The sequence below is a fragment of the Rattus norvegicus genome, chromosome 7, assembly GCF_021556685.1.
Source record: "Rattus norvegicus strain SHRSP/BbbUtx chromosome 7, alternate assembly SHRSP_T2T, whole genome shotgun sequence".
Lineage (NCBI taxonomy): Eukaryota > Metazoa > Chordata > Mammalia > Rodentia > Muridae > Rattus > Rattus norvegicus.
In genome coordinates, this window is record NC_141540.1 from 72,747,501 (window position 1) to 72,768,665 (window position 21,165).

At 50.2% G+C, this 21,165-nt stretch overlaps 1 protein-coding gene across 3 annotated transcripts in view; it reads right to left on the reverse strand.

Annotated features, from left to right (window-relative positions):
- Kif5a (kinesin family member 5A) overlaps nucleotides 1–21,165 on the reverse strand; it is a 39,614-nt gene that overhangs the window by 7,777 nt on the left and 10,672 nt on the right. For 2 of the 3 annotated variants that reach the window (XM_087557306.1, XM_087557305.1), the window contains exons 2-26: nucleotides 17,292–17,379; nucleotides 17,123–17,196; nucleotides 16,615–16,719; nucleotides 16,099–16,147; nucleotides 15,420–15,475; nucleotides 15,188–15,275; nucleotides 14,828–14,952; nucleotides 12,964–13,068; nucleotides 12,674–12,822; nucleotides 11,983–12,131; nucleotides 11,161–11,336; nucleotides 9,495–9,563; nucleotides 8,572–8,778; nucleotides 8,141–8,287; nucleotides 6,651–6,839; nucleotides 6,252–6,369; nucleotides 5,708–5,772; nucleotides 5,497–5,606; nucleotides 4,693–4,794; nucleotides 4,091–4,151; nucleotides 3,787–3,858; nucleotides 3,558–3,662; nucleotides 1,039–1,255; nucleotides 682–835; nucleotides 308–379 (exon numbers count right to left, since the gene is read on the reverse strand). In XM_087557306.1, the coding sequence (XP_087413432.1) occupies nucleotides 308–379; nucleotides 682–835; nucleotides 1,039–1,255; nucleotides 3,558–3,662; nucleotides 3,787–3,858; nucleotides 4,091–4,151; nucleotides 4,693–4,794; nucleotides 5,497–5,606; nucleotides 5,708–5,772; nucleotides 6,252–6,369; nucleotides 6,651–6,839; nucleotides 8,141–8,287; nucleotides 8,572–8,778; nucleotides 9,495–9,563; nucleotides 11,161–11,336; nucleotides 11,983–12,131; nucleotides 12,674–12,822; nucleotides 12,964–13,068; nucleotides 14,828–14,952; nucleotides 15,188–15,275; nucleotides 15,420–15,475; nucleotides 16,099–16,147; nucleotides 16,615–16,719; nucleotides 17,123–17,196; nucleotides 17,292–17,379 (2,852 nt within the window). 3 annotated transcript variants of the gene reach the window in all.

The following is a 21,165-nucleotide window of genomic DNA, read 5'->3' on the forward strand; positions in this document are numbered from 1 at the left end:
TCACTGAGACAGGGATAGACAGACAGACAGATAGACAGAGCAGCTACTTCTAAACAAACTAGTGGGTTTGGCTGGAGACCTAAGCAAGCCCAAGGCTCAGCGGACCCACAGGATCCCCCCAACCCCCCACCCCACTGTACCAGGAATGGAATGCAGGGAGGAAACCACACTAGGCAAGCGCTGTGCCACTGAGCCCTCCCTGACGGTATCTTTTTATTTGACACTCTAGTGGGAGGAAGGTTCTGTTCCTGTCTGTTGTAATCACTTCTCTTCTCCCTGGGGACCCTGTCGGCTGGGTCTTCGTCACTCACCATTGTCCGTGTTGGCCTTCTGGTAGGAAGCCAAGGGGGCAACAGATGTGGCTCCGTTGCTGGCAAAGCTGGAAGGAACAGAATAGCGCTGCAGCCCCTGGGGCCCACAGCCCACCATTCTGAGAGCCACTATAACCATCCCCCTCCCAGTCAGTCACCCTTTCCATCCCTGGTAAAGAGGCCACCAATCAAAGACACAGGGAGACAGCACCCACCTCCTAACCACAACCCAGAAGGTCGTAAAAAGGGTCAGAAACCACATGACTTAGGAAATTAATTGTTAAATGAGCCAAGAGCTGACACCACCCTATGCCTTCCCAGGGCCCGGAAAGCCTTGGGCTGGAGCTCTGGCCACGCCCACGTCACTCACTACACGTCTGAGGTGGAGCTAGGCGCAGCCTGCAGGTGCAGGTTCTGGTAGTTCTGGAAGAGGTTGTTGGTGTAGCTGATACACTCGGGACTCCGGGTACCGTAGGGGTTGGTGGGTGAGGAGGCAGGATAGTGGCCGGGCCTCACAGGCTTAGCTACGAGACAGGAGAAACAACTGTAAGAAAGCTATCGGTTACCCAAGTTCACCAGGTCCCAAGGTCAACCCCAGCAAAATGACATCATCATCCTGTGGTGGAAAGACTGGGGCTAAAAGCAAGTGCTGAGTTGTCTGGCACTTTGGGATGGGCTGTGTTTGCCTCAGGTGGTGACGAGGTCTCACCCACTGACATCCACTCACCAATCTGGGCAGAGTGGCCCCGCTTGCCAGAGCTCTTGTACCGCACAGCTTCCTTGATGCGGTCCACCTCCTGCTGGTATCGGCGCTTGTCCTTCATAGCGCCCTCCTTGGCCTCCTTCAGTGCACCCTCCAGGGCCTTAACTCTCTCAGCCGTAGCCCGAAGTCGTTTTTCCAATTTAGGAAGCTCACAACGCAGATCTGCATTGTCACGTACCAGCTGCGGAGTGAGCCACGCAGAAGAACCCAGAAAAGCCAGTGACCCAAAATAGAGCCACCCAGAGGAGTGTGGGGGTTGGGAGGAGAGAGAATAAAGGAGAATCAGGACCCTGTCATTTCTTCCTCGAGAGACCTCCTTCCCTCTAGCAGTGTGCAGCTCCAGCCAGTTCTTCCCAGCTCCCTGTTTTCTAAGCAGCAAAACCAGCAGCTCTAAGATGGCCTGAGTTCTTACAACAGTGCCCTGTCCGTGCCTCATCCACCTGGACACTCCCATCCATTGTATGTCACAGCCCACGCCTGACCAACAGCTCCAGGGCCCCCGTGGGAATAAGATGGCTGTGTGTGCATGCCAAGGGCAGGGCAGCAAGAGCACGTGACAGTCCGAGGATGGAAATGGGCTGAGAAGGGCGAGGATGAGAGCCATGCAGCACAGGAGCAGAAGCCGGGATCTGGGACCCCCATACAGCCACACAGAGCCTCACAGGAAGGAAAGAAAAAAAACGCTTGCAGCACTCACCACTTTTCCATAGGGACCCAACCCCTAGGCTGTCCTCCCCATCCCCATTAAAATCATGCAAGAGTGTAATGGCAACCACTCTGCAGTGAGAAGGCCCTCAGATCATTTTGCAGGGTCTGCATGCACACTGACTGGAGCACTTGAAACCACTCAGGTGCAAGGCCTTGGGAGCTGGAGGAAGGGAGGGAGGGAGGGACAGAGGGGGGAAAGGAGGGAGTCTGGAAGGGAGGGCAGGTCAGCACAGCAGAGGGCGTGACGGGGAGGGGACAGTGAATCTTCTGAGCAGCTTTAGTTGATTAGGGACCGCCAAACGTCTCTGCACTACTGGCTTAGCTTAGCTGGTGACTCTATTTCCTTCACAGACTGTGTCTGCTAACAAGGGATCTCGTTCACTCTCTCTATATATCCTGTAGGGGAGCAGTGTTTGGAGTTTGGGACTTAGAGCAGAAGCAGACGCTTTGAGGAAGGAAAAGAGGAGAGGCTTTAAAAAAAAAAAAAAAAGGAAGAAAAAGAAAGACAGTAGGTCAAGGTCTTACTAAGTAGCCCAGGGTGGCCTAGAACTCACAATATAGTCTCAGCTGCCCTCAAGCTCTATCTTCTCAGGTACGGGGATTACAGGCCTGTGCTACCATGCCCAGGCTGTAAGGGACTGGGGTCAAACTCAAGGTTTTGTTTGCCCAAGCTCAACAAGAACTCTCTCAACTCAGCTAGGTCCCTAGCCTGCTTTTTAAAAGATCTTTCTAGCTGTCATCCAGCTTTTCTGTTAAGATGTCCTACCATTTTATAATAGGAGAGGGAAGGAAAGATAACACTTAAACCCTCGGGAGGTCCAAAGACGGCAAATCCAGCAGCTTGTGGCCAAGTCTCGAGTTTAGGAAGTTTTCACAAGGATGCACTCACTGTGTCTTTACACAGACAGCAGGTTGGGAGGGAAAGGTGGGCTTAGCTAGAGAACGAGTCCAGATGGAATTTAAGGTGGACTCGAGACAGAGATATTGAAGTTTAGGTTGGGACTTGTTTTATGAATCAATTAGAGGGCCAGACTACTGGGTGCTCTGGTTCCTCGGTATGGATGGGACCTCTTCTGCTGTGGACACACTCATCATTTCCTGACCTGATTCCTCGGGGACTGCTCTTTCACCCAGACAGCCCACACTTTGAAACCCAGGCTTCCACCTACAGAGCGCCAGGCAGCAAGCAATAAGAAGGGGACAGAGAGGCAGCTGCTCAATGCAGGCGTTCTGACTGGTGCCCACGATAGGCTGGGTGGGTCATGTGAAGAACATCATTTACTGTAGGGTACACCTGCACATGAAGTGTTTTTGTTTGGTTTTGCTAAGAAAAAGCCCGATGCCCTTGCTCTCCTTATATCCCTGTCTGAAGTCTGGTAGTATTATACCTGGACCATGACCCCACCACAGAGCTAGAGAGAGACGCACGCAGGGCCTTGTGCAGGCTACGCAAGCCTGCTGCTGACCCACCTCCCAGCCCTCAGATAGTTACACCCCCATGTGTCTCTGTCCTGCATGCATTTTAACCTCGTCCTCCAAGATGGGGACTTTCACTTTAAGCAAAGATAGGCGAGAAAAACTTTTGAGAAGGGAGAATGGGTTCAGAGCAAAGGTCAGTGCACATGTGCAATCAGATAAGGTCCCAAGCAGGGACTCATGGGTAAGAGGGCTAAGCGTAGCATGCAACTGCGTCTTCCCGAACCAAGGGGCCTTTCGGGAGGTGGGTATCACGGGGACCTGGCCTCAAGTTCTCTCCACTCCTTTCTGGATCTGACCTGTTTGTGAACCTTTGTAAGCTGTTCCAGGTTGTTCTCAAGAAAGGAGATCTTCTGCTTTTGGGAATGAATCCCCCCACTGTCCTCGGGCTCCATTTCTGCACTCTGGTTAGAGGAAAAAAGACGCTGTCCTGAGGCCAAACCGACCCCACAGGGGACAACAGGCTGGCGAGCCCTGAGAGGGAAGGAGAGTACAGGGTCGGTGTGACTCGAGGGTGGGCACACTTACTTTCTTGACTCGAGTCGTGACGTCTTGAACGAACAGCTTGCGCAGGTTGTGGAGGGTCTGGAGTTCACGGGCCTGTGAGGAATAGTGCAAACTTGGGGGCAACTGGAAACCAGGCCTACCTTCCCCCTCCACAATCACTGAAACCTTCCGTCTATACAGTGGTGGTCCGTCATGCCGACTGTGCCACCGACGCACAGTAAAAGAGCAGGAGGGACAGGGTGGGCAGAGGTGAGGACGGGGAGGAGGTGAGGAGCACAGAGCCTTCACCCAGTCCAACAATGAGGCACAGAAGGAAACCACTCACAACTGTCTCCTCCAGCCCCTTGAGGTCCTGCTTGGACTGCTCATGCCGCTCATACAGAAATCTGCAGCAGAAAAAATAAGGAGAAAGAGACAAGAAAGACCTCTCTGGACACTCCGCCCACCATTCCTTTATCTTTACCGTCATCTAATATACAGGTTACTTGTGTTTGCTATGCAGTAATCAGAAAGGAATCCTCAGAAGGAGTTCAGAGGAAATTTTACGGAAGGCCACGATTCTACTATTTGCAGCTAACACTACCAGGCGCCCATCGTGCCAACTCTTCTTTCTATGCATCTTATAGCCACCTACAAAGTTTCTAGGGATCAGACAGTCTACACTGTTTCAAAACCTGATAGCCCTGGCTGTCCTGGAACTCACTGTATGGACCAGGCTAGTCTCAGACTCACAGTGAACCCTCTGCCTCCACCTTCCGAGTGCTGGGATTAAAGGCGTGGGCCACCACACCAGGCCTGGAAATCCTTTCTGTTGGTCCCCTTCCTCTCCCCACCCCTTCATGCTTGCTTCCTGTGCCTCTTCCGACAGAGGCCACCTATGTATCCCGCATCTGCACACGTGTGTCTGCCGGTAGGTGTGTCACTCACGTCAGCTCCTGGAGCTTGGCACTCTTCTCGTTCTCTTCGTTCTTCAGTCTCTCGTAATCAGCCTGAAGCTTCTCCAGCTCTAACTGGAGCTTCTGGTTCAGGCTAGGGAGGGTGGGACATAAAGAGATACTGAAGGGGGAAAAGGAAGCTCGGTCCCTCGCACTTTTGTCTTCTACACGTCCCAGTGAGACCTGATGCACCGGACTTCAGATATCAGGGGTACACACTGGATCTATCGGGGGTACACACTGGCTACCATTTTCATGGCAACATGGGAGCCGGAGTACTCCAATCATAAAGGTCTCAAGGGCAGGTCTAATTCTAACTACCTGTGTCTTCTTTTTTTTTTTTTTTTTTTGTTCTTTTTTTCGGAGCTGGGGACCGAACCCAGGGCCTTGTGCTTCCTAGGTAAGCGCTCTACCCCTGAGCTAAATCCCCAGCCCCTACCTTTGTCTTCTAATTAATTTCTTATGTGCATGAGTGTTTTGCTTGCAAGTATGTGTGTGTGCTCTGTGTGTGCCTGGTACCCAAGGAGGCCAGAAGAGGGTGTCGGATCCACTGGGACTGGAGTTACAGATGGTTGTGAGCCACCATGTGGTTGCTGGGAATCAAACCCAGGTCCTCTGGAAGAACAGCCAGGGCTCTTAACTACAGAGCCACCTCTCTAACCCTTCTTATGTCTCTTGAGACTGGGCCTCAGGGAGTGTCATTGTTGAGGAAATGACCTTGGACATTAAGGATCCAGAAGGATGGCTGGAGTGGTGTAGACTGGGTAGACACTAGAGCCACATCTAAGACCCTTACTCTTTAAGCTCATCAATGGTCTTCTGTTTCTCATTGATCTCATCTCGGAGGCGGGCCAGCTGCCGGTGATGGGCCTCACGATGATTCTCCATCTGTAGTTCCAGGGCCTTCTGCAAAGAGCACAACCCTGTGCTCAGAGCCAGACTCCTGGGCTGGCAGTCAGTCAGCCCCTGCCCTGCCACACGGCTATTCCACACCCTCCCCAGCTCACCTTCACCTCCTCCGCATCCTGCGTATCTGGCTCCTTGTCTTTCAGAGCTACCTCGTGTACAGTTTCTAAGAGAAGGAGAGGAAGACAGCTCCCATGACACCAGCAATCCAGGTCACAGGGGATGGGTGCATAGGGACATTCTGGGTTGGGACAGTCCAATTTGACTTATCAAGGATAAAGAACAGAGAGTCTAGAATTCGTGTAAAATGAGATGCATGCAGGCTGGAGAGGTGGTTCAGGGGTTAAGAGCACTGACTGCTCTTCCTGAGGTCCTGAGTTCAATTCTCAGCAACCACATGGTGGCTCACAACCATCTGTAATGGGATCTGATGCCCTCTTCTGGTGTGTCTGAAGAGAGCTACAGTGTACTCATACATAATAAATAAATCTTTAAAAAAATAAAAGAGCTACATGCAAAGGTCAGGCTACATGTGAAGGAGCACATGAGCCGAGAACCCAGGTGAGAAGCTGTCGGTCATTTCCTCCGGTGTGTGTGACTGTCCTTCCCAGTCCCTCTGGGACCTCAGATCCAAGGAGGTCTCACCCTGCGCCTGGAGCTTGGCTAGCTCATCGCTCAGGGAGTCATAGGACTCTTCCAGGTGCCGCTTCTTCAACTCCACAGTCTGCATGTATTCCGTGAGCGAACGGATCTTGGCCTCGTGCTGGTGGAAGGAGTGGGGTTGGTGGCATAAAGGAGACAAAGGTACAAAGGGTCTTACACTGTAAACTGCAGCTCTCCTCCCACGCCTTCCCTCATAGCCTCTATGAAGCTAAAGGCCACGGCTGGTCCTATGGAGACTCTTCCTTTAGACGGTCAGGTTGAAGGTCAGTATCCCCTAAATCTCATGCCTGGATCCTCTCCACCATCACCCTGGTTCCTCAGGCCTTCTATAGCCTCAAAGCATCCCTTCTCATACAATGGTTCCCATCCTCAGACACTCACCTGTGAGATGAGCAGCTGGCAAGACGACAGCTCCCTACCGGTCACCTCCATCTTGCGATGACACTCCACTTGGAGGTTCTCCAGCTGCCGGCATCGCTTAACCACGGACTTCACCTCTGACTTGATCTTGCTGATGTAGAGTCGGGCCACCGTGAACTCCTCTTCGATGGCCCCACTGATCTCCACAGGCTGGAAGTGGGCAGGGGAGGAAGAGCTGCTTCTCTGAGGCGGAAAGCCTGCATCTGCATCCTTCACCCTCGCCCCGACTCACTCCCCTTCACAGGTACTCAAGGAAGCTGGGAATTACTCAACACCTTTTAGCAGCTGGTGCTGGCTAGTTCTATGCCAACTTGACACAAGCTAGCCATCGTCTGAGAGAGGGGGCAAGCCTCAGTTGAGAAAAGGCCTCCAGAATATCAGGCTGTCGGCATGCCTGCAGGGTATTTTTTTTTCAAATAGTTATTAATGCAGGAGGGCCCAGCCTATGGTGGGAGGTGTCACCCTTGGGTTGGTGGTTCTGGGTGCTATAAGAAAGCAGGCTAAGGGGGCTGGAGAGATAGCTCATGGTTAAGAGCACTGACTGTTCTTCCAGAGGTTCTGAGTTCAATTCCCAGGAACCACGTGGTGGCTCACAACCATTTGACGCCCCCCCCCCTTTTTTTTCTTTTTTTCGGAGTTGGGAACCAAACCCAGGGCTTTGAGCTAAATCCCCAACCCCCTTGACGCCCTTTTCTGGTGTGTCTGAAGACAGCTACAGTGTTCTCACATAAGTAAAATAAATAAATAAAATTAAAAAAAAAAAGAAAAGAGGGGTTGGGGATTTAGCTCAGTGGTAGAGCGCTTGCCTAGGAAGCGCAAGGCCCTGGGTTCGGTCCCCAGCTCCAAAAAAAAAAAAAAGAACCCCCCCCCCAAAAAAAAAAAAAAGAAAAGAAAGCAGGCTGAGCAAGCCGTGGAGATCAAGCTGGTAAGCAGCACCCCTCCATGGCCTCGGGCTCAGCTCCTGTCTCCAGGCTCCCACCATGTTGGAGTTCTATGCTTTGGCTTCCCCCAGTGGACTGTGACTTGAGATATGTCACAGCCAACAGACCCTTTCCCTCCCAGGTTGCTTCTGGTCATGGTGTTTCATCACAGCAACAGTAACCCTGACTGAGTCACCTACTGACTAGCACCTCATTTCAAAGCCCCTGTTTACATTCGGATGTTGGATTTTGATAGCTTTCCCTTCTGCCTTGAAAACCAGTGAGTCATTTCTTTTGTTTGCAACATCGCCCTCACTAGTCTCCAACCCCTGAGCCTGTCTCACCCTCCTGAGGACGGGGACTGCAGCTGCACACCTCGGCACCCCGAGGGACTTTCTTTCATAGATAATCTGGTTCTGCCTCCTGATCCCAATAGGTCATTTTCTTATGTACAGATCTGCATGCCATTCCTACCCGTTGTCACCTCTAGACCCTGCTAATCTCACCCAGACACACAGCTGTCCTACTCACCAGCTTAATCTCGCCGTTGCCCACGATGACACTGAACTCACTCAGGTCCTTCATCAGTCCATTCAGCACCTCAGCAATCCGTTTTCGCTGGTGTCCACTGACTTCCTGGAGCCGCTGTAGCTCAGACTCCAGGGACAGCATGGTGGCCTAGGGACAGCCCCTAAGGTCATAACCATTGCCAGCCTCCTGCTCCCCTTCCCAGCTTGAGCAGAGCCTCTCAAGTCATGTAAGACTCTGAGGGCTGCTATGGAGAGAATACAGACCCTGCAGAAGCCTCTGGAAGAGAGAAGGGCAAATTGCAGAGGCAGGGCGGGGGGAGGAGGGTGTCTTAACACACTCAGCAGCAGCGCAGGAGACAAGACCGCACAGTCATGGCGGAGGCAGAGGCGCTGTGAGGGCAGGGAGCCCCCGGCCACTCGCCAGGCACTCACCACTTTCTGGGACAGCTCATCCACCAGCAGCTGGTTCTGCTGGCTCTTCTCCTCCACCTCCTGGGACTTCTGGTCATAGTTGACTGCCAGCTCCTCCAGGGCCTGCAACACTTCCTTCACCTCCTCCTTCGCGGCATCGTTCTCAGACTGCAGGTGGCTCAGCTCCCGCTGGACCTTCTCATTGTCTCCCCGAGTGGACACTAGCAGCTTTGAGGAAGAGGAAGACCGCACGCTGTGTGTGTGGGCTAAGTCCCAACACCCCACCTGGCACACACCCCAAGTACAAGTCAAGGGGAAGCGAGCTTCGGGCTCCGTTAACCAGGATGGAAAAGCATGAGATTCCATCACCAGGACTTAAGAGCAACTGACTGGTCCCTGTGTAGCTACAGATAGCTGGAACTCTCTTTACTTAGTCTGGTTTTGAGACAGAGTTTCTCTGTGTACCCCTGGCTGTCTTGGAACTCACTCTGTGGACCAGGCTGACCTTGAACTCGGAGATCTGCCTGCTTATGCCTCCCAAATGCTGGGATCCACCACGCCCCGCTTAGCGTTGAACTCTTGATCTTCCTAACTCAGCCTCCTAAATGAAGTCTCCATAATGCACGATTTTCACAGGTCACTGGCCACTAAGTAGAATGCCCAATTCATCCATGTACTTCTGTCTGTTTTAGATAAAGTTTCGTGTACCCAAGGTTTGTAGCCAAGGACGGCCTGAACGTCTATCCTGATCACAGGTGTGCACCAGATTGCAGGTCTATGCCACCACAACGGTTGTATGCTCTGCTAGGACCAACCCCAGGGCTTCATGAATGGCATGCTCACACACTACCAACAGAGCTGCATCCTCCGCAGCTCCCGCCCTGGGTTAGAGGAGCGCTATTTGATTTGCAGGGATGGCAACGGTCCCTCCCTCTGTTACCTACCTCTTCCTGGTCCAGCATCTGCTGCTTCAGCTTCTCAATGAGTTGGCTCTGCTGGTTGATCTCATCATCCTGTCAGAGACAAGAGGGGATGTGAGGGGCTACTTCTCCCAGTTTAGGGTGCTGGGATGGGAGGGAGAAGCCAGACCCCCTAAACTCTGAGTTGGTGGACCTTGCTATGGGATGGCAGCACTATGACAGTCCCTCTGGGACAACCTTAACATCACACAGCAAAAGTCTACACATCCATATCCTTTGGCCTGGACCTCTCATATTACCACTCCCATCTAGCCAAATCATTTAAAAGCAAAACAATCAAATTAAAACTTACGGGTACTTTTTGAGACAGGGTCTCATGTAGCTAAGGCTGGTCTCACGGTGTAGCTGCAAATGACCTGGAACTCTTGATCCCCCCGCCTCAATCTAAATAAATGTTGGGATTATTGTGGAACCTTGACCAGGATCTCGGTGTGTATGTGTGTTACAGTCTCACCACGTAGCCCAGGCTGGGCTAGAACTGTGTATATCCTAAGTTGGTCTCAGATTCCCAATCTTCCTGCCTCAACCTTCTAGGTGCTGGAGTTACAGGCAGGAATAGCACACCTGGATCAAACGGTGTGTGTGTGTGTGTGTGTGTGTGTGTGTGTGTGTGTGTGTGTGTGTATCCTTAAATCTTTTTATTTTATTATTATGTGTATGAGTTTTTTGTCTGCCTATGTGTCTGTGCACTACATGTGTGCCTGGTGACTGCAGAGCTAGAAGAGGGCGTCAGATCCCCTGAAACTGGAGTTATAGATGGCTGCGAGCTGCCATGTAGGTGCTGAGAATCCAACCCAAGTCCTCTGGAAAACCAGCCAGTGCTCTTAACCAATGAGCCATCTCTGAGCCTGAAAGGCAAATACTTATGCATAACAACCAAATCCATTTTGAAAAATGGATCGGACATCTATTTAAAAGCATTTTTTTCCCAGACAGGGTGTCCAGGCTGGCCTCAAACTTCCTATGTAGCTGAGGGTTACCTTGAGCTTGCTCCCACCTAAGTGCTGGGATTAGAGGCATGTGCCTCCGTGTAATCTACCCGGCATTTCACACTGCTGGAGGTAATACCAGAGCTTTCTGCGTGCAGGCACTCCACCAAGTGAACTGTGTCCTTAGCCCCAGATAGATTTGTTTGTGAAGAACTGTTAACGGAGCGGAAAACCACATGTAATGTAACGTTAACCGAAAAGACTGGAGTCTGTCAGGGCGGCTGCACTGGTAACCCCAGCACCAAGGAGGCTGAGGCAGGAAAATCAAGAATTCGAGGCTCACCTAAAATGTGAGGCCATCTAAAAGAAAGCTACTAGATGCAAATTGCTTCAACTGCATACCTCGGCTGCACGATGCCGGAAGAAGAGTAAAATATTAAGTGTTTTTCTACATGATAACAACTGGTATTCTTCATGTTCGTCTATTTCTAAAACTCATTTTCCACATCATAATGGTTGTACAGTGTGCAAGGGCCTATGTGGTGTTGGTGTGTGCGCACGCACACTGCCGTGCTCCCATGGAAGTCAGAAGCACTGTCCACCAGGTGGTGCTCTGGGGATGCAACTCGGGTCATCAGGCTTGGTCTCACCAGCCCAAGCTAGCTCTGTGGCCTCCATCTCAGCCTACACTGCGGTCTCACCTTGTCGTCGAGCTGCTTGTAGAGACGGCGGATCTCTTCCTCGTATTTCTGCCTTTCCTCCGGTGCGATGCGTACCACGATGGATGAGTTGTCATTCACAGGGGTCTCCTCACAGATCTCGGCTGCCAGAGCTGAGTCCTCTCCAGCCAGGCGCTCAGTCTCAGGCACATTCTCTCCTGACAGAGGACAGGAGAGGAAAGAGTGCGATGGCTAAAATCATCAACCCGAGGGGTTTGGGATTTAGCTCAGTGGTAGAGCGCTTGCCTAGCAAGTGCAAGGCCCTGGGTTCGGTCCCCAGCTCCGAAAAAAAGAAAAAAGAAAAAGAAAAAATCATCAACCCGAAAGTACTTAGCATCACCTATGAACAAACCTCTGGACATCTAAGAGGGGATTTCCAGACTGAGTTAGTGCAAGTGAGCAGATCCACCTTAAATTAAATGTGGGCAGCACTGTGCAGATCCACTTTAAATATGGGCAGTACTGGGCAGATCCACCTTAAATGTGGGCATTTTCCTGACTGCAGCTGCCTCATGCTCCTGCCACCATGCCTTCCCCTGTACTCTCAGACTGAGCCAGCGTAGACACTTTCATCCCTAAGTTGCTATAGCTAGATGTCACGTCACAGCAGCGAAGCCAGTGACTACAGTGGAGACAAGAGCTGCAGGCCTGAGTCCACCCTGTCAACTCCTCAGAGCCAGGATCTCCAGGCCCTCAGCACCACCCACTGCTCTCCTCCGGAAGCACAGCCTTGATTTCAGAGGTTCCTGGCCTTAAACACTCCCTAAGCCACAGCCCCTCACTCCCACAGCATCCCTCTCTAACCATTGCGCCACCGGCTAAGCTCAGCCTCCAGCTTCGCAATTGTCTCCTTCTGGGCCTTGGTCTTCTCCTTCTCCTTCTCATATTTCTTCTTCCATTGCTCAGCAGTCAACTCCAGATTCACTGAGGCAGTGTTCTTGATGGTCTTTGCCCTGAGCAAAGAGAAAAACAAATATGAGACTCCAGCTGGTCCTTGGTGATGTGTGTGTCTATAAGTACCTGTGTGTGTTTGTGTGTCTGTGTCTTTGTGTATATGTGTATCTATGTATGCCTGTACGTCTGTGTGTGTCTGTGTGTGCCTGTGTGTATGTCTGTGTGTTTCTGTGTGTGTCTATGTGTCCCTGTGTGTGTGTTTGTGTGTATCTCTGTGTGTGTCTGTGCTTATGTGTGTGCCCATGTGTGTATGTTTGTGTCTGTGTGTACCTTTGTGTGTGTCTGTGTGTGCAACTGTGCCTGTGTGTGTATGTATGTTTATGTTTCTGTGTGTTCCTGTGTGTGCTTGTGTGTGTATGTGTATGTATGTCTGTTTGTGTATCTTTGTGTGTCTGTGTGTATGTTTTCTTGTGTTTCTGTGTGTGTATCTGAGTGTGTTTGTATGTGTGTCTCTGTGTGTGTATGTGTGTGTGGTTGTGAGTGTGTGTGAATATAGCAAGGGATGGGACAGTGGCTGGACACCCGGGACCCTGCCACTGACCGCTGCCCAAACATGAGTGTGGACTTGGTCTCTGCGTCATTGTAGCTGGATGGTGAGCAGCAGATGAACATGGTGGTCCTGCAGTTCCCTCCCAGAGAGTCCTGGAGAATCCTCGTCATTTTGCTGTCACGGTACGGCACGTAGCTTTTCTAGAGCAGGAGCAGACCATGAATGTGAAAATGATTTCAACTGGATTCCGAAGGGTAGTGCTGCTCACTGAGCACTGAGTCCGTGGGCTCAGGGGTTGGGGGGTGGGGGGAGGATGTGGAGGAGGGGCTGGGGGCACTCACAGTGCCCTCGGCCAGAGCAGAGATCACATTCCCCAGGGCCGACAGCGACTTATTGATATTCTTTGCCTCATCCAGAACGGCTCCCTCTGCTCCTGTCTTGCTGACCTGTCGGAGAATTACAGGACAAGTGTGTCAGGAAGAGGGGAAGGCTGGCCTCATTCTCTCCACTTAGAAGGCCAAAGTCTGGCTGGAGAGATGGCTCAGCGGTTAAGAGCACTGACTGCTCTTCCAGAGGTCCTGAGTTCAATTCCCAGCAACCACATGATGGCTTAAAACCATCTCTAATGGGATCTGATGCCCTCTTCTGGTGTGTCTGAAGACAGCTACACTGTACTTATAAATATATTTTAAATAAATATTAAAAAAAAAGTCAGAAGATCAAAGTCCAAAAAGGGGGAGAGAATAGAGAAGCTTAAAGAAAGAGATGCTCGGCCAGCATCAGGAATCCTCCACTTACCTGAACTCTCTTGCTGAAGCTCTCCCTCACTACTCTATATCAACTACATGAACTTTATGACTGAAAAATTCGATGTCAGTGGGTCAAATCGGTGGCTGCCAGGGGATGGGTGGTAGGGAAATGTAGGTATATTCTAGAATTCGGCAGTAATGACACCATATGATCTTCAGAACAAACTAAATTGTGGATTACTCAGGGGTGAGGGTGGGAAGATTCTCACCACGTAGCCCAGGCTGGCTTCACCCTCCAGCTCATCTTGCTCCCACCTCGCTGACTGCAGGGATTACAGGTGTACACCACCATGCCTGACTCAGGACTGTTTACTCCTGTGTGCAGGGGCTCGTGTGTGGAGGTCAAAGGTCAATTTGGTGCTGTTCCTCGGAAATTGTCACCTTACTTTTTTTGAGTTGAGGTCTCTCACTGGGACCTGGGGCTTTCCAGTCAAGCCACGCTGGCTGGCTGGTGAGTCCCAAGGGTCTGCCTGCCTTCACCTCCCTGGTGCTGGACTTACAGGTATGCACCCCAATGCTCAGGTTTTTACATGGGTGCTGAAGACAGAACTCAGGTTCTCCAGCTTGTTAACAAGCACTTTACCTACTGAACCCTCTCCCCGGAGGCCCTGTGCTTTGTTTTGTTTGAGGCAAAGTAACTAATCCATGCTGGCTTCACACTCCCTATGTTGCTAATGATGGCCTTGAACTTGTGATCCCCCTGCTTCTGTCTCTCAAGGAGATAACAGGCTTGCAGCAGTATGTCCTGCTTCTGCAGTGTTAGATGGAGATCACCAAGGAAGCACTCTACCAAAGGAGCTATGTTCCTAGCCTTGGATTATATATAAATGTGTATATGTGCACACGAGTATGTGTGTGTGAGAGAGAGAGGGGAGAGAGAGAGAGAGAGAGAGAGAGAGAGAGAGAGAGACAGAGACAGAGACAGAGACAGAGACGCAGGGGGTCAGGGAGCATGTTACAGCATGTGTGTGGTCAGAGGACAACCTCAGGTGCGGGTCCTCAATTTCTACCTTATTTAAAGGTGGGTCCTTTGTTTACCACTGCTCACACCACCTCCCTCTAATTGCCCAAGCACTAGAATCAAAGACCTGAACCACCGTGCCTGGATTTGTAGCTTCTGGAGACCTGACCTCGGATCCTAGGGTTTGCACAACAAGTGCTTCACATGCTGAGCCATCTCCCTGTGATATATTTTGATGATGAAATATTTGTTTATTGCTGGGGAGGGTTCATGCTATCTGTCTGTCCCTCCCAAGTCCTGGAGTGGAAGGTGTATTCCTACCACACATGGCCAAAATTATTTTTCTTTCAAATAGAGTTTTTAAAAAGGCAAACCTTCCCCACCAAGGATTCCTTTTCCACCCCCCACACTCCACCTTACTCCAGAGATCCCAACCTTCTCGCTTCCGGCCAGATCCACAAGGTACAGTTTCCCGCTGAGCTTCTGCTCCGTCTCTATGTTCTCCTGCTTGATGTTGATGAGGAAGATGCTGTGACTCCGAGAGCTGTGCTCATTCATGTCTGCAGGAGATACGGCTGCTCTGCCTGCCAGCTCTCAGAGAGCTGCAGCCCTCGGCCACAGAGTCACTAGCAACCACTCCACCCACCGGGCGAGAAAGGCCCATCCCCAAGGTGTCATCTCCTAGGCAGTGGGCTGCACAGGCAGGAGGCCCTTCCTCCCCTGCTAACTTGCCCCCAGTAGGCACAGAAGAGAGCTGAGAAGACCTCCAACCCAAGAGCTCTTCTCCCCACTCACTGGTGACGGCAACGTGACGGTTCGACTTCCCCTCATCAATCACATCCAGAATCTCCTCTGGGCTGGACACAAAGCGTTCGGTACAACCCTGTGGGAGGCAAACAGCAGTGGCCATAAGCTTTGATCTTCAGATTGAGATGCCCACATACCACACAAGGGACCTTTTAGGGGTCCTCCAATGACCCTTCCCTCTTGATGCTCCAATACACACAAGAACCCGCCCTGCTCTCACCTTGACAAACGGCACCCGGTTTTTGTCCTCATGCACAGACAGGTTTGTCTTGGTCACTGAATCAAGATATAGCAGGGTGAGAGAGACCAGGACTCCCACCCCTAGGTACACTGCATGCACGCTAAAGGTAGGAAGATGCCCCGTGGAGACACAAACGCCATATTCACAGGGAGTACTCCTCCTTCCTCCTCACAGGACTCCAGCTATTCTTGGGCTCTGTGTCAGGACTGAGCCTTGAGCCCATCTCCCGACTCTCCCAGGCTTTAAGAGGGTTTTTATTTTCTTCCTATTTTTGTGTCCATAGCTGGAAGCTGGAAGATTGAACCAAGAACCTCACACCTTACTTCCTGCCTAGATCCCCATCCCTCTTTTCCTTTCTCCATTTTTCCATATCAATTGGGATTTGAACCCAAGGCCACACGCATACCAGGTGTGCCACCTCTGTCCCACCCCTTTTTATTTTTTTCCTTTTGAGACATAATCTTGCTAAGTTGCCCAGGGTGGCCTCAAAATCACAATCCTCCTGCCTCAGCCTAGGCTATAGGCAAGTGCCACCGCAGGACTGTGGTGTGAAAGAATCATGTCCTGGATGCTTAACTGTAGCCAATCTCTGGATGATGGCGGTCTCTCTGCTCTCAGCCTCCTCATATGCCTGTACCCACAGGGACCAAGTACTCACCATCCAAAAGGTCACGGATCTTATCCAGGTAAATCTCAAAGTAAGACACCTGGTTAGGGAGAAAAGGGGTGGTGTGAGAGGAGTAGGAGTTCTGTTATTTTGTTTTACTTTTATTCATTTTTATGTGTATAAATGTTTTGTCTGTTTGTATGTCTGTACATCATGTGCATACATGGTGCCCAAGGAGGTGACAAGAGTCCATCAGATCCCCTGGAACTAGAAGTAGAGATGGTTGTGGGCCACCATGTAGGTGTTGAGAATTGGAGTCAGGTCCTCTGGAAGAACAACCAGCGTTCTTAACCTCTGAGCCATTTCTCCAGCCCCAAGAGGGTGATCTTAACTCTAATATGGGAATCCCAAACCAATACGACAGACTCCAGGACAGTGGTGGCTGGGAAAGTGTTGGAGAGGACATTCTTAGTGGGAAGTTGGGGTAACCAGAGTAAGACTTCAGCTGGTTTATTCTGGGTCTTCCCAGCCCCTATCTGAGGTGCCCAGAAGTCACATGCTCCTCACCTTAATGTGGAACTCAAGGTTCTCATCCATGGAGTAGATGTGGTTGAAGATGTCTCGGGCGATCCGGGGAATGATGCCCATGAGCTGAGGGTCGTGCAGCTTTCCCTGAGGAGTGAAGGATACCAGAGTGAGGCTGAGGCTCACAGGGAGACAACTCAGAGGTCACTGGGGCCACGGGGGTCAGGAGCGACGTGAGGAGCATCCTCAGTTGGAGGTCACCGCTACGGCTGCCCGTGAATGGAAGTGGACAACTGAGCAGGGTTTGGGCTGTCACTGCTGCTGGTTCTTTAGATAAAGGGAGGGCAGCTGGGGTCAGCAGAGGGAGGGCAAGTGTGCAGCTGAAGGGACTCCTCTCAGCCTCCCTCCCACGTTGCACCTCATTCCATCCTCCAGACCCATCTGCCTCCGATTCAGCTCACCCCGGTCCTGGGATTTTCTCCAATACAAGGCTTTTTGATCGTCTGTGAACCTTCCTCGAAACCCTCAACCCCCAAGTCAGAACCCTCACCTCCATGGTGTGCGTTTTCCCTGAGGATGTCTGTCCATAAGCAAAAATTGTGCCGTTGTAGCCAGCAAGGACGTCTGAAAGAGAAGGCAGAGAAAGCTATCTGCTGCTGCTGGTGGTGGTGGGTAACGGTGGACATGGGAAATACATTCTGAAGACCAAGGTGTCTAACCTTTGACGATCTGCATGGCACAGGCGTGGTAAACCTGCTCCTGAGTCGTGTTTGGGGGGAATACACGGTCGAAGACATATGGCTTTCCCTAGAGGGGAAATCAAACAGGTCAGACGTGAACAGGGAGAGCGAGGAGGAGGAGGAGCAGCGCAGGCCTTTCCATTGGCCTGCACAAGGCATTCCTCTCTCTCAGACCCTGAAAACAGAGACACACGGGACTTGAGATAAGGGAACCTGTGAGAGAAGCCGAGTTCACAGCTGACAGCAGGAGTCTGCTGTGTGGTCGGCTCACCAAGAAGGGTCACCGGGTAGTAAGGCTGGGTAAGGGGGTCCTCGTCTGTATGTGACGTTCTAGCATTCCACTAAACCCAAACGCCTTTCTGGGAAACCAGACAGAAAAAGAGGAAAGAAAACTAGAAAGCTAGGGAGGATTCATTAACAGCAAAAAGAACAACATTTACAGGTGTCGTCCTCTACTGAGCTGTAGAGGGGGCTGGAGAGATGGTTCAGACATCAAAATCACGAACTGCTCTTGCAGAGGGCCTGAGTTCTGTTCCCAGCACCCACACGGAAGCTTACAAGAGTCCTTAAATTGCTGGGCAGCTGTGGTGGCACAGCCCTTCAATCCCAGCACTCCAGAGGCAGGGCAGGTAGATCTCTGTGAGTTCAAGGCCAGCAGCCAAGGCTATACAGAGAAATCCTGTCTTGAAACAACACAAAGAGTCCTTAACTCCAGTGCCAGGGGATACAATGCTCTCTTACAGTCTCCCAGCACCAGGCATACCTGCATACACACATACATACAGGCAAAACACTCGTCTTGCTAAAAAAAAAATGCAAAATTGGTGACACAGGTGCAGAATGTTCCCTGGGTGTGCGGGAAACATGCATGGAGGGCCGCTGTGCAAACGCTGTCACAGTTCCTTTGTTCTGAAAGAAAAATGTGAAATCGGAAATGGAGTGCCCCTTTAAGGAACTGTAACTCAGGGGAGAGCACTTGCCTACTGTGCACAAAGCCAAGCACAGGAACAACAGTAGAAGAAACAAACAGATCATCAGCGCTAAGCAAAGGCTTTCTACTCATATTCAGGGTCTGCTCTCTGCCCTCGTAAGTGACAGATTCCTGGGTTGTGTCACCCTGCCAATCAGACCGGTTAAATCATTGTTCTAGAGTCAACCTGTCCAGCTGAAATAGGAGCCTTTAGATCAACCCACCACAGAGCTTTAAAAAAAGAAAACCCCACCACTTTTACCAAAAGAAAGGTGATTTGGCTGGAGTTAGACTTACATGTGCAAGCACCTTCCTACAAATCCTAGGCAGAATTACACCTCGTGGTTTCTTTGGAAAGCCAGACCAGGAGAGATAATACTTAGTGTCCTGCAGTGTTTGTATCATTGGTGGTAGCGTTTATTTGTTGCTTCAGCTCTTTGTATATATTTTTGAGATGGTTTCTCCATGAAGCCCTGGCTACCCTATAACTCATGATGTAGACCAGAACATACAGCAATCCTTCCTCTGCCTTTCAAGTCTTGGGATTACAAGGCCTTGATTAAATTATTCAAGGGGCTGGAGAGATGGCTCAGTGGCTGCTCTTCCACAGGTCCTGAGTTCAATTCCCAGCAACCACATGGTGGCTCTCTCAAAACCATCTATAATAGGATCTGATGCCCTCTTCTGTCATGCAGCCGATATACATGCAAACAGAGCACTCATATACACAAATAAGTAAATCTTTAAAAAAATTAAAGATTTATTTTAGCTGGGTGTGTGGCACATGCCTTTACCATCTGCACTCAGGAGGCAGAGGCTGACTGAGGTCTACAGAGTGAATTCCAGGACAGCTGGGCTACACAGAGAAACCTTGTCTCAAAAAAAAAACAATAAAAATTATTTATTTTTTTAATTATGCATTTATGTATGCGTATGTATACATGTGAGTACGGGTGCCCAAAGAGTCCAGAAGGGCATCAGGTCCCTTGGAGCAGGAGTTAAGGTGCTTCTAAACTGCCAAGTATGAGTGCTGTGACTGAAAATCTGGTTCCCTGAAATGAAAGAGCAGTGCATATTCTTAACCACTGAGCCATCTCTCTGGCTCTATATTCATTCATTCATTCATTCATTCATTCATATATACATATATATGAATGTATGAATATATATAGAATGAATGAATATGTATACATATATGTGTACACACACACACACACACACACACACACACACACACACACACGTTTTTGAGACAGGGTTTCTCCTTGAAGCCCTGGCTGTCCTGGAGCTCACTCTGTAGAGCAGGCTGGCTTTGAACTCAGAGATCCACCTGCCTCTGCCTCATAGTGCTGGGATTAAAAGCATATGCCAGCACTATCCTGTTCATTTAAAATGTTTTAAAGTTTCATAACTACACACTAAGACTCTATTACCGAGGGTTGGGGATTTGGCTCAGTGGAAGAGCGCTTGCCTAGTAAGCGCAAGGCCCTGGGTTCGGTCCCCAGCTCCGAGAAAAAAAAAAAAAAGAAAAGAAAAGAAAAGAAAAGAAAAGAAAAGAAAAAAAACTCTATTACCGAAGACACCACTCACACTGATTGCAGGACATAAAGAAATCACCCTTCAACTGCCAGGAAACCTCTGCCCTGCCAGCTAGCTTTCCTAGTGCAAGAAGGTTTTATTCGGGCTTCTTGGGGGGAGGAAGAACATCAGTGGTCCTACCCAGTACTTGAACATTTACATTGCAGTTTTGATGTGCCAGGCAACATATGCACAGCAGTGCAATAAGGGGAGGGGGTGTCAGGAACACCACAAGAGGGGATTCCCCCCCAAATACTATAATCCAGCTCAAAAGCCCACTGCTAACCCAGCTCTCCAGAGGCAGAGGCTGTTGGGTTTCTGTCAATTCGAGGCCAGCCTGGCTTTCATAATAAGTTCCTACAAAACTGGAAAGTCAGGGCCACATAATGAGACACTAGGGTGAAACCTGCTAGCATTATTTTGCTCAGTGGACATGTCTCCGATTGCATTCTAAATATTTATTTATATTTATAGGCCTGGGCTTCTCCCAACCTTTGCCTGAGGATCTTTTTTTCTGAGTGGGTTATCAGTTAAGTGCAGAGATTGGTAATTAGTGGAAAAGTACTAAGAAAAGGTACTGAATGCTCATCCCTAAATGGGACATTTGTATCAACACCCCACCCTACTCCTACTCCAGTCTCAGGGAACCTTGAGGAAGAGGAGCAGATGATGTATGGGCTGGAGGATTGGGAGAACTGTGAGATGCTGTCTTCTGGCTATGACTTGTCTGTCTCAGAGCTCACAGCAGCTGTGGTCAGCACCACAAGGCCTATGATAGGCTCAGGAGAGCCAAAGTCCAGCATAGAAGGGGAGGCATGCCACGCCCGTTACTGAGGAGCTGTGGGCAGCTGATGGCTGCTGAGGAGACTTAAGGATCTTCCCACGGGCAGGTTTTCCATGCTCTACTGGGTCAGGACTAATTGATCTTATCAACAACAAAAAAGTCTCTGAGGGAAACATATTGGGGGCACATAAGAGGAGAGAAGAGGAGAGAAGTGGGGGATAGATAAGATTATATAGTATTGGGTACATGTATGAAGTTCTCAAGAAAAATTATAAAACATTAATTTCGAAGATTACACAATAATGTTTCTTTTCCCTTATATTTCTTTGCACAAAGGAGAAACATTTTTTAAAAAATAAGTATAAAAACTACCAGCTGCACATGGTAGTTCCCACCTTACAGCCCAGTAAAGGCAGCAGGAACTCTGGTTGTTTGAGGCTAGCCTAGTCTACATAGTGAGTTCCTGGCCAGTCAGTGCTACATAGTAAGATCGTGTCTCAAAAACAAAAAACAAACAAACA